At 54.9% G+C, this 15,874-nt stretch overlaps 1 protein-coding gene across 10 annotated transcripts; it reads right to left on the bottom strand.

Annotated features, from left to right (window-relative positions):
* Positions 1-21: 21 nt before the first annotated feature.
* MIER2 (MIER family member 2) lies at positions 22-15,868 on the bottom strand. Of its 10 annotated transcripts, none has more exons than XM_025196438.1 (13): positions 15,557-15,868; positions 12,295-12,382; positions 11,910-12,181; positions 11,111-11,296; positions 9,747-9,870; positions 8,815-8,924; positions 8,104-8,173; positions 6,087-6,238; positions 5,433-5,514; positions 5,219-5,313; positions 4,653-4,780; positions 3,187-3,323; positions 22-2,571 (listed from the first exon to the last, which is right to left on the bottom strand). In XM_025196438.1, the coding sequence occupies exons 1-13, from the start codon at positions 15,629-15,631 to the stop codon at positions 2,114-2,116; spliced, it is 1,977 nt and encodes a 658-aa protein (XP_025052223.1). In that variant the 5' UTR covers positions 15,632-15,868; the 3' UTR covers positions 22-2,113. The 10 variants fall into 10 exon arrangements, with proteins under 10 accessions (XP_025052223.1, XP_025052224.1, XP_025052225.1 ...); XM_025196439.1 differs by having other exon boundaries at positions 4,677-4,780; XM_025196440.1 differs by having other exon boundaries at positions 11,111-11,236.
* Between the last annotated feature and the right edge of the window lie 6 nt (positions 15,869-15,874).

Genomic DNA, 15,874 nt, shown 5'->3' with positions numbered 1-15,874 from the left:
CCCCGTCCCGCCTGCCCCGCCGCCGCGCTCCCGATCCAGCCCCACGTGCAGCTGTAAACAACATGGAAGGATATAAATAAGAGATGTCTCCCCGCCGCGCTGGGGCACGAGACAAACCGAACCGGAGGAAGAGCTGCGGGCGGAGGAGCTGTGGGCCACTGCACCCACCCGGGAGGGCACCGGGGTGCCCCGTGTGCCCTGCCCCGGTTGCTTGCCCCGTCTCCCTTCAGCAAGGGCAGGCTCTGGAGAGAGGGTCCGGGCTCAGGGAAGGACCTTTGCTTCCTACTCCCGGCCTTGGACGCTGGCGAGTCTCACAACCCGACGTCCGGCCGATGCAGTCGGCTGGGTTTGGAGTGTGACATCCCTCAGCTGAGTCGTGCCCCGGCCCCATGCAGAGCTGCGGGGTTTGAGATAGGAGACAGGGTCCGACTTGACGCCCAGCTGGGCATCAAACATGCTGCGACTCGGCGCCCTTTGTGCCCCCCTCCTCGCGTGGAGATAGATCCGGGCCCCTCGCGTGTCACTGCATTTAAATCCATCAGAGCAAGGCTGGCTCCAGGCCGAGACCTGAAGGCAGCGATTAAGAAACCCGCGTGCAGGGAGAGCGGCGGGAGGATCGGGTTGGAGGCCCGCACGGCAGGTGGGGAGGCAGCGGTCCCTGGCTGAGGGTGGGGAGGGTGCTCACAAGGAAGTGGAGAAGAGGCTTTAGCCAGCAGCACACCCCGGACCTGGGCTCCCCACACCAGGCACCTGGGCCAGTTTGGCACTCTGCACAGGGCCCGGAGTCCCTGCCACCTTGGCAAGGCCCTGGCAGCAAACACATCCCTTTCTCTTAGGACATCAGAGTTTCCTTGTCACATTCGGGAGCCCTGGGGCTGAGGCAGGCTCCAGCCCAGGTCCCGTGCCAGGAATCAGTGCAGGGTTTGCCAGCATCGATGCCCCACGGCTGAGCCTCCCTGCCTGCGGCACGTGCACACGCTGGCACACAGGGGCAGAGAAGATGCCCAGGCACACAAGGCATCCTGCCAGGGCTGGGCGCTCCGTACTCCTTCGAGGTGCATGGGTGTGCACCCCGGTTTCACCCTAGAGAAGCGCCTGGGTTTGACACGCCTGGCACAGGATGGGGCACACGCTATGTGCGCAGAGGCCGTGCCCCCTGCCCCGTCTCTTCTACTCAACTTTAAGCCCTTGGACAGGCAGAGCAAGAGCCAACTCAATCACCGCACCCCCTTTCCCAGCCCTTTCCCTTGCTTTCTCCCCAGACAGACCAGTTTGGAGCCACCTGGGCACATCTGCAGGCTGCTTGTCTCAGTTTAACCCTTCCACGGGGCCGGCTGTGCTGTCCACTGCAGCAATAGGCTCACAAGCACTGGGTTAGCGTGACTCCAGCAGTCTGTCTACAGACTCCTCTTGTTAGCAGCCCAGCTTTATCCCTGGATCCAGGTTCTCCACAGCATAGGCCCCAGTAAGTATTGGAAGGGAGGTGAACTGGGCAATGTACAACTGCCCCTGATAATGGGCTGAGGCCTTCCCCACAGTGGGTAGGGACAGGCTATGCCTCATCTAGCCCTGGTAGTGTGGGGGCTGGACAAACAGCTGGACACGCACGCCTGCTGCTGGGACCAACAGACCAACAGGCACGGTCCTGCCATCGGGAAGGATGGGGAGAGAGAAGCACTTCTATTGCAACACAGAACGCGGCAGGGACTGCCTTTGGGACCAGCGCCCGGCCCGGCAGCCGGACGGCCCCCGCTCTGCCTGTGCTTGCTTCCTGCGCGCCTGCAGCTCCAGTGACACCCCCAAAATGCCCACGATGTGTCCCCTGTTGCGACAGCCCCCTCCTCTGCCTGGAGGGCAGGGGCCGTCTGACCAGCATAGTGCTGCCCGTGGCGATGCATGGGCAGGGAGGGGGCGTCACTGACTCCCCCCACTGAAACCTCCCCTGTTGACGAGCACGAGAGCAAAGAGGTGTCCGGTTGTGGATCACGGAGGGTGGAAAGACGGATTCTGACCGATGGCTCTCAAGTGTCCCCGTGAAACAGAGAGGTCCAAGGAATTCACTCGGTGAGGTCCAGGTCCCAGCTCCATCTGTGACATGCTTGTGAGCGGAGGCTCACTGTGACAATGGCTCTGACTGGGCCACGGGCGCTGGGCAGGCCTGGTGAGCTGCTAGGAAGCTATTCACATCCCCAATGCCGATGATGCTGAAATCCGTGACCGATAAGGACACCTGAGCTGGGGCCACCACTGCCTCGGGGGCTGTGCCCAAATCCACGCGGCCAGCGATTAAAGGCAAGCCTTCGCCCATGTCTGCGGGGAGTGTGAAGTCCACGGCTATCGTCTCGCCGGAGCTCTGCAATGTCTCTGCTTTGTCCACCGGGTCCGGGCCTGCCGGGGGCAGCGGGTAGATCCCCGTCTCTGAGGGGGTCCCGGGGCGCCGCGTGCTCGAGGCCGGCTCCTCGGCAGGGTCGAAGGAACAGTTTGTCTCTGAGGGCGTGCTGCACTCGTAGCCCTGGCCCGACTCACTCATGCTGCCCAGGCTGCAGGCTGCACTCTCCACGCTCAGGGGCTCTGCACGGTGCGACAGCAAGGGGAGGAACAGAGACAGGAGGGTGAGGGCAGAGGAGACGGTGCCTGTCCATTGCATGCTAGGGGGCTTCCTGCTCAGGCCTGTGACAAGCCCGTGTCACCGAGCGCAGCAGTGACCCTTTGCTAGAACAGCCAAGCCCCGTGTCAGCACAGTGCGGGATGCATATAAGGAGAGAAGAGGCAGGACGCTCATGGGTTAAGGGGAGACTTCAGGGTTTTAGGGAAATTTAGGTGAACAATTCATGGGAGACTCCAGGAGTCTTCTCCCCCTCCCCATCCCGCTCCTGCGTTTCTCCCCAACATGCAGATGTCAAGCTCAGGTTTATCAGGGTGGTGGAAGAGGGTGCTCAAACTCTGCTCCTCTAGATTCTCCCTACATCTGACCTGTATGGAGCCCAACTGCACGTCCCTGGCTACATGCTGATGGGGCAGACAAGCCTCTTGCCTCAGCACTGCGCCCTGCCCTGGGGTCTAGGCCGTGGAGAAGGGCCTTGGTTAGACGGCAGGTCACAGGAGGCAGGCCAACAGAGCCCCGTCTCCAAGAGCTGCGGGACTGCAGCCGCTGCAGCATGCCCAGGTGGAAGGCAAGGAAGTTACCTGTGCTCTCGATGGCCAGGGGGTCCTGGCTGAAGTGGGAGTCCAGGCAGCTAGTAGCAGAGGGAATGGGCGGCGAGCTCCGGGCCCGGCCAGCGTTCTCCACCTCGCCTCCGTCCAGGTCGTTCTCTGCATAGTCCCTGCAGGGAGAGAGGTGGCCGTGATTCTCCGTGGAGCGGCGAACACCCTGCAGAGGGACGCGGGGTGGGGGCAGCATTCCCTGCACCACAGGCAGCAAGCAGCCCACTGTGCCAACACCTTCCACTCAGCACCCACAAGGCCCGGCTGGGATCTCGCACTGGTGAAGGGTGACAGTGAAAACCAGAGCAGATGAAACCAGCATCAAAACCCTGTTGCTTTCTAGCCTCAGCTGAGCTCGGCACCCTGGACCTGCAGCCTTCCCTTCTTCCCCCAGGAGATTCACTGGACGCACATTCTCCCCCCAACACACAGCCAGAGCCTGCCGCACCGCGAGTGCGCTGGCACAGAGAGCTGGGCTGGGAACTGCCGCCCCAAGAACTTTTTTTGAGCTTTTTCAGAATGTTTCGTGCCCTGAATCAAGGCCAAGAAATCAAAGGCTCCAACATTTCTGTGACTGAACAATCCCAGAAACAAAATATGGGGTTGTTCCCTTTTTTTTTTTGGCTGCTTGTCAGCTGTTTTAAGTGGGATCTGCTCTTATGAGCAAGAGTCCAACTGAAAAGAGAAAAAAAAATAATAGGACGTTCAAGTTTACAAAAAAGGCAAAAATAAGGGAGTTTTTCATTTTTTTGTCCCCCCTTGGTATTTTTGGAAGAGAGAAATGGATCCATGTGGATCCTCCACTCCTGGCAGTGAGGATGCGTATGGAAAAATGAGCATGTTAGGACCATAGATACTGAGAGACAATACTGCCAACTAGCGACACCTGGGAAAAAGGTGCCCAGGCTGAGGTTGGCTATGTCAACCCTGCAGAGGGTGCAGCTGATTGCCTGCAGGCCCTGGGGACTCCCCTCCAGGACACTTCCCATCTTCTGTGGTTTAAATAAAAGGGTGGGGAGCAATGTTTAAAGCAGTGATTCTCAACCAGGCACCGCGGCACCCTGGGGTACCTTTAGATCCTTTCAAGGGTGCTGTGGGGCTTCACACAATGTTAGCACTGTTGGGTGTGCAACCATGATTCACAAGATAAACCCAGAGATCTCAAATAGGAATCCAGAGTGTCCAAAGCACTGACCGGCTGTGGTCTCTCTGAGGTCCTTGCAATGGAAAAAATGCTCTAATATTCTTCCACAGTCAAAAAAACTGAGTGAAAACTAAGAGCTGGCACTTTCTGCAGAGTTCCTTGAGTCTAACCAAGGGTGCCCCGAGTCTACGAGGGTTGAGAACCACTGGTTTAAGAGGCCCCTAGCTGGAGGGGAGGGGGTGGAGGCCGGGTTCCTCCGCAGGAAGGCATGTTACTGAGATTAGTGTGAGAATATTCCACGCACGTGGCTCCAGGGTGGAGGACGTACTTCTTCCTTCCGAAGCGAGTCTGCTGCGTGAAGTAGTCGTAGCGCTCTGACTTTTTCCACATGTAGTAGTACTCCACGCACTCGCCCACCGACCGGGTGCGCACCTGGGCGGGAGAGGGCAGTCAGCCACTTGCACCGAGAGAGCTCCAAGGGGCAGCTGTGTGTCACCCTCCTTTATAGGTGTGGAGAAGCAACCTCACTCTCACAGCCGGGCCCCAAGCCCAGACCCAGCATCATCCACCCCATGTCCTGACTACCAGACCCCCCCAGCTCTCCTTGTAAAGGAGAGGTCTTTGCACACTCCCTGAACATGGGACTCACCTAAACGCTGCAAGAGTCAAGTGTTTGGAAAGACTCTTGCCTAGAAAGTGCTAATGAGCTGGAGCCTCATGCTCTGATGTTGTCACTCTTATGATCTCTGCTTTTCAGGTGGGAGAAGCCAGCATCGCAGCTGGGCTTGGAACTCGGTAGTCTTCCTTTCCCCAGAGGAACCGAGGCTTCAAACCCGCGCCCAGCGCTAGCTGACGCACACAGCTCGTTACCTTGTTCGCTTGGATGAGATGGAAATTCTTCCCATGGACCCGGAAGCCGTGCTCGAAGTTCCTGCACTCCTCTTCGCTCCAGGCACAGAGCTCATCTGCAGCAGGAGGAAACGGGAATGTCAAATGCTCCAGAGTCCCAGGAGTTGGGACAGAGAGACGGACAGGACACCGAGCGGCTACTCCACGAGACAATCCAGCCCCTCGCATTGCTCACCTCTGATGACCTTCACGTTGAAGCGTAACCTCCGCAGAGCCTCTTCCGCATTGAAGTTGCATTTCACCAGCTCATACAGAGCCTAGGGAACAGAACGGACCCCCCCAGCTGATCACACGCACCGGATTAGCATGTCGCCGATGGGCTCAGCTACAGCTCAGGCTCGCAGCCCGGGGGACACGTTTGCCTCTGCAGCCACCTCTCCGCCACCCCAATTTCAGACCATCACCTAGGGCAGTTCCACATGGGAAGGTTCCCAACTCCACTCAGGGGATGGGGGCACGCAGCAAGGGTGCATACGTGTCCTCCCACAAGGGCCAGCTGAGCAAGGCAGTGGCAATGTAACCCCTACAAAATGTCAGCTGAGCTTGTCTGCTGTGCTCCAAAATGGCAGGACCCAGCTGAGCTCAGTCCCTAACAGAGAATTATTCCCTCTGGCTCATCTCCGCAGCAGCCGTGACAGACCCCCGAGGGGCCCCTTCAGCTCCAGAGAGGCTCTGTAGGGTCTTGCCCTTCTCATCTGACCTGTCTTGGAGCTCCCTAATTCTGCTGCTTGCCCCTGCGGCCAATGTGACTCTGTCCATCCCCCAAACCAAACTGGCTCATTGGAAACTGAGACCCCAGTGGCTGGGCAGAGCCCTGGCTCCCACTCACCTGCTCGTTGTCCTTCACCATCTCTCCTTCGGGCAGGCTGATGCTGGCCAGCTCGTCCCACTGCCGCTTCACCGCTCGGTACAGGAACTCTTCCACCTCCTTCTCGGGCAGGATGTTGGGGTCCCACAGCAACTGATCTTCGTTCTCGTAGACTGCGGGGGACGGCAGGGCATGTCTGGGATGAGCTCAGCAGTCAGACAGCACCGCTGCTCCCCCAGGCTGGTGTGCAGGGGGGCATCTCAGAGAGAAAACCCGTCTCTGGGGTGTTGAAGCTCACAGCACTTGGGAGCTTTCCCTCCTGAATCTACAGTAGAGGACTGCTGGCTCCCAACTCTCCCCTTTGCCCCATGAGCCAGAGGTTCTTATTTTTCAGTGTTTTGCAAGGACTCCTTTAACCTTGGCTTTTCATGAAGGCTGGGGTAAGGGGGGGTGGCTGCAGAGAAGTCCTCTAGGATCACCGGATGACACAGTATTAACATGTTAATACAGGCTGCTTTAAAGGGCTGGCTTTAAGCTACCACTTAGCCTGTTCAATTTTGCCATCACCAAGGCTCAAAAAGGCGTAGCCTTCAGGCCACTCAACACTGCACTAGCTTGGAAGGCGGTTTTGTCAGGTAAGAATAGCAGAAGCACGCTGCTTGCCCCCTTCCGCCCTCAGCTGCGAGCACAAGGCTGCGCATTGCGCTCTCAGCGGTTCATAACAATACGGAGGAACGGTGAGAAAAAAGAAAAAAAGAAAAGCCACACAAAGCAAACAGAAAACAAAGGCTTAGCAATTAAATATAAATAAAAGTCACAGAGATGTTTGTATTCAGATGCGTGGCTTTGTAACCCCCAGCACTGAATGTGCTTCTCAAATGATATTTATTTAGTTGGGAAGACAAAGGCTTTGATTCCCCATTGTCCTACCCCTTCAGCGCTTGTTCACACTGAGTCAAAGCGAGCGCAGAAAGGACATAAAAAGGCCACTGTCGAGGGCTACTACCACTTCACATCCGCTTTGCAAGTGACGTGCGACACCGGAGAATTAGTCCCCAAGCCCTTGGACTGCTGCCTGCAAGGCAGCCAGAGCCCTTCCCTCCCACTGATTTCCGGAGGAGTTAACGGCACTGGGCACTTTGCAGCGTTTGAGTCTAAAATGAGTGAAGGTATCTCCTTAAACCTGCCCAGAGAGTGAGTGATGGAGGAAGTGAGTCATTTCTGAAGAGGCTTCTTGCTGCCTGCCTGCGTGGCAGGCCCTGAGAGGTGGTGCCGAGGGCATGAGTTTTAGGCATCGAAACAATCAGCCAACCTGATCCCCTCAGCCTGGCTCCGAGTGATCCGATCTAACGGTGAACTGAGATGGGCCTGAGGGGGGTTGCATGAAAATGCACATGCGAATGATGTGGGCTACCACTCATTGCCACTGAAAGACTAAAAGATCACTGGGAAGGAGGGTCTTCTCTCTGGCTGTGGCCGAGACCCTCGACTTCCTCTTTGCCACCTGAAAACCCTTAACTTCGTGCCATTCCCCAGCCTGAAGGCGCGTCAGGAATGCAGGGACAATACAACCTTCCAAGAATGCAGGTGTCTGTTACTAGAGCCTCCAAAAATTAATCACAGCTTTGCATTCTTTCCCGTACATAATCTGATAGCCACTGCAAGCTGCCAGGTCACACACAGCAAACTGCACCTGCGGGTGTGTTGTAAACAGTCGCAGCTGCTGACTTCTTGCAGGGCACCCATTTTGTGATTCAAAACACATGGGTGACAACTGTTCCATGCCCTTTGCTAGGAGAGTATAGTCAGACACACTGGATACATCACGTCTGGGATTGCAATGCAGCGTGGGGATACTCGGGCTTCTTTTAAACTAGACAGCTAGCCTGAGTACCAATAGTGGTCCAGCTGTGGCAGCCCCCACAGGTTGCAGGGCCCTCTTGCAAAGCCGGATAAATCAAACCACCCAGGCTAGGGGCCTTGTACCCAGATGATACTCAGTGCAAATGTTGAAGCCAGAGAAAGGACAGTCTCTCACCTTTTTCACTGTGCCTTTGTAAATGGAGGATGGGGACTGCAGCCTGGTACTGAGGACCGACCATGATCTCCTGGAAATCACCACAAGAAAGGGATTTAGTAGGAGACTGCTGTGCACCATGCAGGGGCTAGAATCAGTTGCAGGACAAAGAAAGCTTATCTTGCACTGTTAAATACGGCAGCAGACTGTGTTTTGCAAAATCCACGAGGATTTTGTCTACCCAGAAACCTAGGAAGTTTTCAAACAAATGTCGAGTTGGGGATCGTACGGGTTTGATGCCAGTCTGAATACTACAGGTTTAGGGCAAAACTGCTGTCAGCCCCTAGAGCTGGAGATGCAGCAGATCTTCCTCACCTTGCCAGGCACGTGAGTCATCTGCACCTAGATCTTCCTTCACCCATCACCCCTATCCAGGGTGGGTACTGGGAGTCTCCATCCCCCTCCTATCCTGGACATGTAAAAGCCATCATTTCTTCTAGGGAAGGAACAGCACAGTCCCCGCATAATCAAGATATCCTCAGCTGCAGACCACAGACGGAGGCTGCAGGCTAAGCTCAAAGCTGTGTCTGCCTTGACCTTCTCCAGAATACAACACACAGAGCATCGCAGCGGCTTCCCCATGGACACACCACAGGTTACTGTGGTCCCTGTGACAGGCTTTGCTTTCTCCCCTTGGGGCACAGATCATGGGCTGCACGTTCAGTGACTCACCTTCTTACACTCGTTGGATGGGATGGAGTCCTCTTCTGAATCCTCTGCCATGGAGGAAGCGCACGGGGAAGAGCAGGGCTCCTTGTCTTCATCGGCAAGGAAGTTGTTGGCTGTGAGAAAGGAGAAGTTGGGCGTTCAGTGACGTGCTGGCTTACTTCTCCTCCCTCATGTCTCTTTAGCTTCTCTCTTCTTCCCCTTATTTCCTGTCTTCGAGTTAGTTTAACCTTGGCCCATTTTTTCAGAGGTAACTTACCCAGATCCTCATTTATTCTCTTTGTAGGCTACAGAATTCAAGTCCTTTCCAGACGCGCAGTATTTGATCAATCAGCAAGACCAAGACTCTCAAAACTGGTAGGTGGCCCAACCCACACTTTTATCTGAAGCTCCTCTCTTACCCTGGGTCCTTGCAGATCCCCAATACAAAGGTGCAGCCATAAGATATTAGAGCACCGGTCCTACTTATATGCTGTACCTCCTTCCAGCCACATCATATGGGATCCCTGGGCCCTCAGAGCTGGAATCCTGCCTGCTGCCCTACCACACAAGAGCAGGGTCTGTCTAGTCTTACAGCGGGTGATTCTGGAGGAGCATATGGCTGAGATATTTCAGGAAGCCAAACAAGCCCTGTATCAACCCACTTCACCCGCTGTGTAGCTGCCTCGGAAATCCACACCGAGCATGTAACCAGAGGTCTCACTTCCCCAGAGCTACGACTTGTAGCCAGAGGGAATTCTTTCCCGATGAGACAGCTGACTGGTATCCCTTAGCCCCTCATCGCTGCAGCCTAACTCTCACAAGCACACCGTCAGGGCCAGGTCCATCACCAGCCCCAAGGACCGGCCTCTGCAAATGCTACTCTCAGCACCAAAATAAGTAACTGCCCCGCTGAGGCACTCGGGGTCCAAACAGTAAGTGAGAAATCAGTGACGTACAGCCAGGCTGGTTTGGGAAAAGGTCCGAGGCATCGTGGGACGTGACGGATGGAGTCAGGTCGTCGGCCGAGGACTGCGTCTCCTCCTCTTCTTCCCCTGAAAGCAAATCCTTCGCTATTTGTTCCTTTTAACAACAACAAGAAAGTGAAAAATGTTTTTAAATAAAAAAAAAAGGGGGGAGGCCTAGAATAAATCGTCCCTTGCCATGAGAAGCTGCCTCCATGTACCTCCCAGGACTCCCCTCTCATGCCTGGGGTCTGAGGGGGATCTATACAGCTGGCTGGACTAGATGATCCCTCAGGTCCTCTCTCACTGTGGCTGTTTCCTCAGGGCTCCTACTAAGAGGGTCAAGAGGAGAGGGGTTTCCTAGGGATGTCACAGGGAGGAGTGGGTGGCTTTCCTAGATCCTAGCAGGGAGAAACTCCTAGCCACAGATTTTAGGCAGGGTGGGAGGAGTATCAGGTTCACACAGGCAGGGGGGCAGCAGGGAAATAGCTGTCCAAGCAGACATGCAGCTTCCTGTGAATCTCCTTTGATTCACAGCCCCACACGGACAGAATTCACATTCCACAAAGGGTTTTTAGTTTGTCCTTCGCCTTAACAAGGACCCTCTCCCTCGTCTCCTTTGAATTCCTTGCATTCACTCTCCTGCTATCACTTTCCTGCTGGCTTTCCTTACAGCGAGCCGGGATGAAGCAGGCCCCGTTCTTTTGGGTTCAAAGGGTCAGCCAGCTCCTGCCTACCGGAATTCAACGGCCTTGAACTCACTGAATAGGAGGAAGGCACCAAGCCAGCGATTCTCACCCAGGGTGCCAGGCACCCTGGGGTGCCATGAGACCCTTTGAAGAGTGCCACAAGGTGCAAGGAGATAAGTCGGTTTAAGGAAATAAGTGCAGGCTCAGGCTGGCAAAGCCCCTCTGCAAGGAGGTAACACTGTAATAAAGCAATTCGGTTTTCCTGTTCAACGCACACAAGACATCCGAAAAAACTACTTCACAGTTAGGGCGGCTAGGAGCTGGAACCAACTTCCAAGGGAGGTGGTGCTGGCTCCTCCCTGGGGGTCTTTAAGAAGAGGCTGGATGCCTACCTGGCTGGACTCATTTGAGTCCCGTTTTTGTTTTTAGGGTTTTTTTGTTGTTCTCCCGCCCTGGCAGGGGGTCGGGCTAGAAGATCTATTAGGTCCCTTCCGACCCTATAACTATGAAACTATGAAACTATGAAGTTATGGAGCGGGGGTGCTGAGTCTAAAAAAGGTTGAGAGCCACAACACTAGACACCCTAAGCTCTAGGCCCTACAGCGACTAGGGATACACTGCCTCCTTCCCTTGCTAGTAGCTTATGGGTGGCCAAGAAGTGCTTCTTACCTTATCGAGGGTCATGTCTGGCAGGTGAGGAGAGATCCCATTGCTCTCGCTGTCCTGCTCCGAGATGGGATCAGATGCCTCATAGCCATAAAGTGCAAGCAGCTCCTCGAATGGCATTTCACTGCTCTGAGCGAGAGGAGGACAAAGCTTCATCAGGAATGGAACAATCACCAAGCACAAGCCCAGCTGCAGTAAACACAGAGATGCGCAGAGGCAGTCAAGACCGCTCTGCGATTCAGGAGGTTTGGGGCTGCCCTGAGCACTGCTTTCCCAGGAAGGAGACCAGAGGCATGGGCTGAAGGGGCCGACCGCCAGCTGGTCTTCTCCGGGCTGTGGACTGACCTGCGGAATTTAAATCCCTAAGTGACAGCTTCGAGGGGATGTTTGTTCGAGGCTGGATTTGCTGTTGGTGAAGAGGTGCCCCTTAGCAGCCCTCAAGACCAGAGTACGGGGCTCAACAAGCATCCATAAATCATCCTTTCGCTTTGCACCCAGCCTGACCCGGAGGGACAACCCGCATCACCGAGAAGGAAGCTCATGCTCCACATCCCATTCAGCAAAGACCGTCCACAACGGGACCAAGAGACAGGGTCTTTGTGATGGGGCCCCTGTCCACCATGAAGCGGACTCCACATCAACCAGCCTTGCCATACAGATACGAGCACCCACAAGTTCTCATCACTATGGACGCAGAGCAGATCTGAACGGGAAACCTAGAAGCAAAAGACTCCGAAGCTCGTAGCTGGTCCCCTGAGCAAACCCATCCCACAAATCCAGATGCCAGACCACAGCCTTATACCTCCAGTGGATCCACCAGTGCTGGTTCATGTCCCTCAGTGGAGCTCTGTGCTTTCAATACTGTCAAGGAGGACAAAACAGTTGGCAGACAAGTCCCCTTCTCCTCCCTTGCAGTGTGTACCTGAGAGGGGCTGAAGCTCTTTTCCAGCTCCTCTAAAGACTTCTCTTTCTCCTGTGTATCTTCTTCCTCATCCCTCTCTTCTCGTACACCATAGTTCTGTGAAAGGATCTCGGCAAGGTTGAATCGGTGGTCAGCTGAGCCCATGGACACAACTGCAGGGAGGAGAAAGCTGGCCGTTAGCCCCACACGGTGCAAAAGCAGTCTGGAGGAAGAGTCTAGATGGAGAAGTGGGGCTGGGGTAAGCCAAACATGGGCCGAGTCAAACCTGCTGCAGTCTGGAGGCCAGGCTCTCCGGGACATAGGTTGTGGGCTGGGTACGGCACCACCCGTGGACTCTGCCTGCCGACCGAGGCCTTCAAAGAGAAAAGAAGTTGGATAAGAAATCCCTTTGCAACAACACAATGTGCTGCCAGCTCCTGCATGCAATTCATTTAAATTAAAACCCAAAGGACACAAGTTGCAAAGGGCAGTCGAAAGGGCTGCCGTGGGCAGAAGGACCCACTGCACATATATCTCGTGGACCTTTAACGCTTTCTCTCCTCCATCTAGACCAGCTTCCCCTTAGAGGAACTGCCTCCATCACACCAACCTCCATGCTCTCAGAAGTTAAGACCCCAAATCCTCAGGACGTACCCTGCCCTCCAAGAGGATGATTTTTGGCTCCTACAAAATTACTCTAAAGACAAACGGTACATTTTATTTTAAGGTGGCGATTCTGTCCACTCTGATCCCGGCAGGGGAGGGGGAATTTAAAACTATCTGCCTTGAAAAGCCCCAGGACGATCAAGAGCCGCTTTAACAGCTGAGCAGGCCACGAGGGAATTTGATGCGACTGCAAGCGGCAAACGCGGGATGGGAACAAGATGGGACAGGTGGATAAAAGCGTGGGCACCTGCTTTCTGGCGCCCAACGCTCAATCGGAAGTTCAGGCAGCGACAGGAGCTGCAGTCTGGATGACAATCCAGACCATCTGCTGCTCCTCGGCTTGACGCACGTGGACATGCTGTTGACTTGAGTCCAGTCAAAGGAGGGAGCAAGTGGATAACAACTCCTGGCCCAGTCCTGTGGACTGAAGGCACCCTAGTGTGAAAGATAATTGCAGCGGCGGCTCCAAAAGTGGCAGCGTTCTCTTTTAATTAGCACATATTAAGACCCTGATCTTTTGAAGAACCGAGCTGCGCTGACTCATCACAGAATGGGACTTACCACCATCCAATAGCTCATGCCAGAGTAAGACAAGAAAATAAAGGTTAAAAATCAAAAGGAGACAAAAATCCCACCATGGATAAAGCAAAATGGATGTTCGCAGTCTCACGGGGCTTTCTGACCAGGACTCGGACTCCTGCCTTCGAACAACAGTCTTAAAAACGTGCCTGCCAGGTTCCCCGAAGACTGCAGAAATAAAAATCACTGTTATTTTTACGACTGATGGCCTAGGCTACAGCAGGAGGTACCGACATACGAGTTTGAAGCATCCTTGGGTTTCTTTCCTTCATCTATGAGGAACAGCGACAACAAAAAAATGTCTGGGGTCTCCAGTGGAGCAGGCAAGGTGTATTGCAATTCGCCATCCCCCAGTGTCTGATTATAAAGCAACGACGCAGCCCCACTAGAGACCACGCTGTCGGCTTGTGGAGCCAGCCCAGAAGCTGCATGTGCTAGAAAGGAGGGGTTTATGGCAGGAGAAAAGGAGAAAAGAGATGGCAAGGCTTAGGAGAGGCTTTATTTTGGAGTCATACCTAGATTTTAGCATACAGTCACAGAAAATGAGGGTTGAAGGGAGCTCAGGAGGTCACATCTAGTGCAACCCCCTGCTCCAAGCAGGACCAGCCCCAACTACATCATCCCAGGCAAGGCTTTGTCTACCTGGGTCTTGAAAACCTCCAAGGATGGAGACTCCACCACCTCTCTAGGTACCCCGTTTCAGTGCTTTAGCACGGAGGAGATGGCTTATACCCAAGAGAAGAGGAACTGTCCCTTCTTTGGGGACCAACAGGATGCAACAAAGTATAAAAATACTCTATAAATCAAGGTCTGCGGAGTAAGCAGCCCTGGTTGCATGAGGACGGCAGGGTCCAACCTCACGTTCTGCAGCCGCGAGCGACTTGCCCGATCTGTCTCCCGTTCCCCAAGGCAACAACTTGCCCGTGGACTGTACCTCCCTCACTGCGCTGTTGGGAGGCCAGCAAGGAAACGTGTCCAACATGACTCAAAGAGGAAGGCTGCAGTTGTAACTAAGGACTGAGTATAATCGTCAGGCGTGGACAAATCGATTGGGAAACATGTCAGTGAAGACCATGCAGTGAAATAAAGAGTAAAATGAGCTTATATTAATGATGCAAACCCATCATGGACACCTTCAGATCAGCGAGGATGGGGAAAGACTCAAAACTGAGAAGCAGCGTGACATCAAGGGGAAAAGGGAAGCTGGCCCAGGTTGAAAATCACCATGAAGACAGCAGCGATGAAGACCAATCTAAAGGTGACGGCGTATTTGGACAGAGAAGGGACCAGAAAAACCAGGCAGAGCCAGCAACCTGCTCTCAGACCTCCGCTTCGACCACGTTGCACGTGAAGCACCACGATGACAGATCCCATATATTATCGGTGGCCGTGGTGAGGCCAAGCCAGGCAGGGCAAAGCGATGGGCTAGGAAGCGAGACCAGGCTGCAATGGGGAAGAAATGTTGCGGACTGCAGTCGTCGCCATCCAACGGAAGATGATTTCTCTTGAAGGCGAAAGCTGTGGTCTGACGCTTAAAATTGTACCGTCAGCTTGGCAGAAGGAAGCCAACAGCATGGCCCTGAGGTATGAAAGGCCACCTCCAGATCAAGGATGGCGTTTATCCCAGATGCCGCTGCTCCTGCCCCTGGCCACGCTGTATGCTCCGATCGCCTGCCCGACTCACAGCGGTCGTGTTGGGTTTTGAAAGCCCCCCCATGATGATGCTGAAAGCCGCTCTCTTGCCCACCAACCTGGCTGGCATCCGAGCAGCTTCCGACTTGCCCCAAATCGCCGCTTCTTCGGCAGAATCGAGGAACGCGACCACCAACTAATTAATCGCTTACGCTTTTGTGTGTGCCATCTTAACAAGGCTCAGGGGTCCCTTTCCCCGATTACAAGGTCGAAAAATTTCAGGGACTCCGTTAAAAGACACAGCAACCACGGGGCTGTTTTCAAGCATAAGGGGATTACGCGTCTGTCCAGAGCACCGGCAGAGATAACACCTCCGGCGGCCGCTACCCTGGCAGGGAAGTAGGGGAGAGCGACAGAGAGGGAGGAAGAGAGGTTTCCCTTCCCATTTTATTCCTCTAATCACTGTGATGATTTCTCAGGACACTTCCAGGCAGCTCATGGCTGCGCAAAGGGTCTCTCTCAACGCCAGCACATTGCAGAAGCGCTCCTCCTTGCTCCATCGCCTTGTCCACATTCCTGAAAGTTTGGGGGAAAAGAGGGCTGGTATTCCCCACGTGTCGACCAGGATCTGCGGCCCGGGCAAAGAAAGCGAGTATACGAAGCTCACTCACTCGGTAACGTCCGCCTGGCAACTTTTGAGCAACGAGCTCATCAAAATGAACGAGGCAAAAGACCCTCTGACCCATCTTGGGCCGCGGAGCTGCGACGGGTTCACCGCGAAGTCCGGTTAGCAGGATGTCAAACAGTCCCCAGCGCCTCCTGCGCGCCTCATCGCTGTACGCACACGGCTGCCGGGGGAGAGGGACGACTCGACGCCTCGCGCTCGGAGGGACTCCTTGACGCTGCTTTGACGAAGTCCCGGGCCGACGTTTCAGCTCAACTACAGGCACGGCGTCCCCGCGGCCTTACCGGGGCCGGTGCGAAGGCCA

The sequence above is a fragment of the Alligator sinensis genome, unplaced genomic scaffold, assembly GCF_000455745.1.
Source record: "Alligator sinensis unplaced genomic scaffold, ASM45574v1 scaffold1295_1, whole genome shotgun sequence".
Classification (NCBI taxonomy): Eukaryota; Metazoa; Chordata; order Crocodylia; family Alligatoridae; genus Alligator; species Alligator sinensis.
This window is presented reverse-complemented; position numbering and strand designations above follow the sequence as displayed.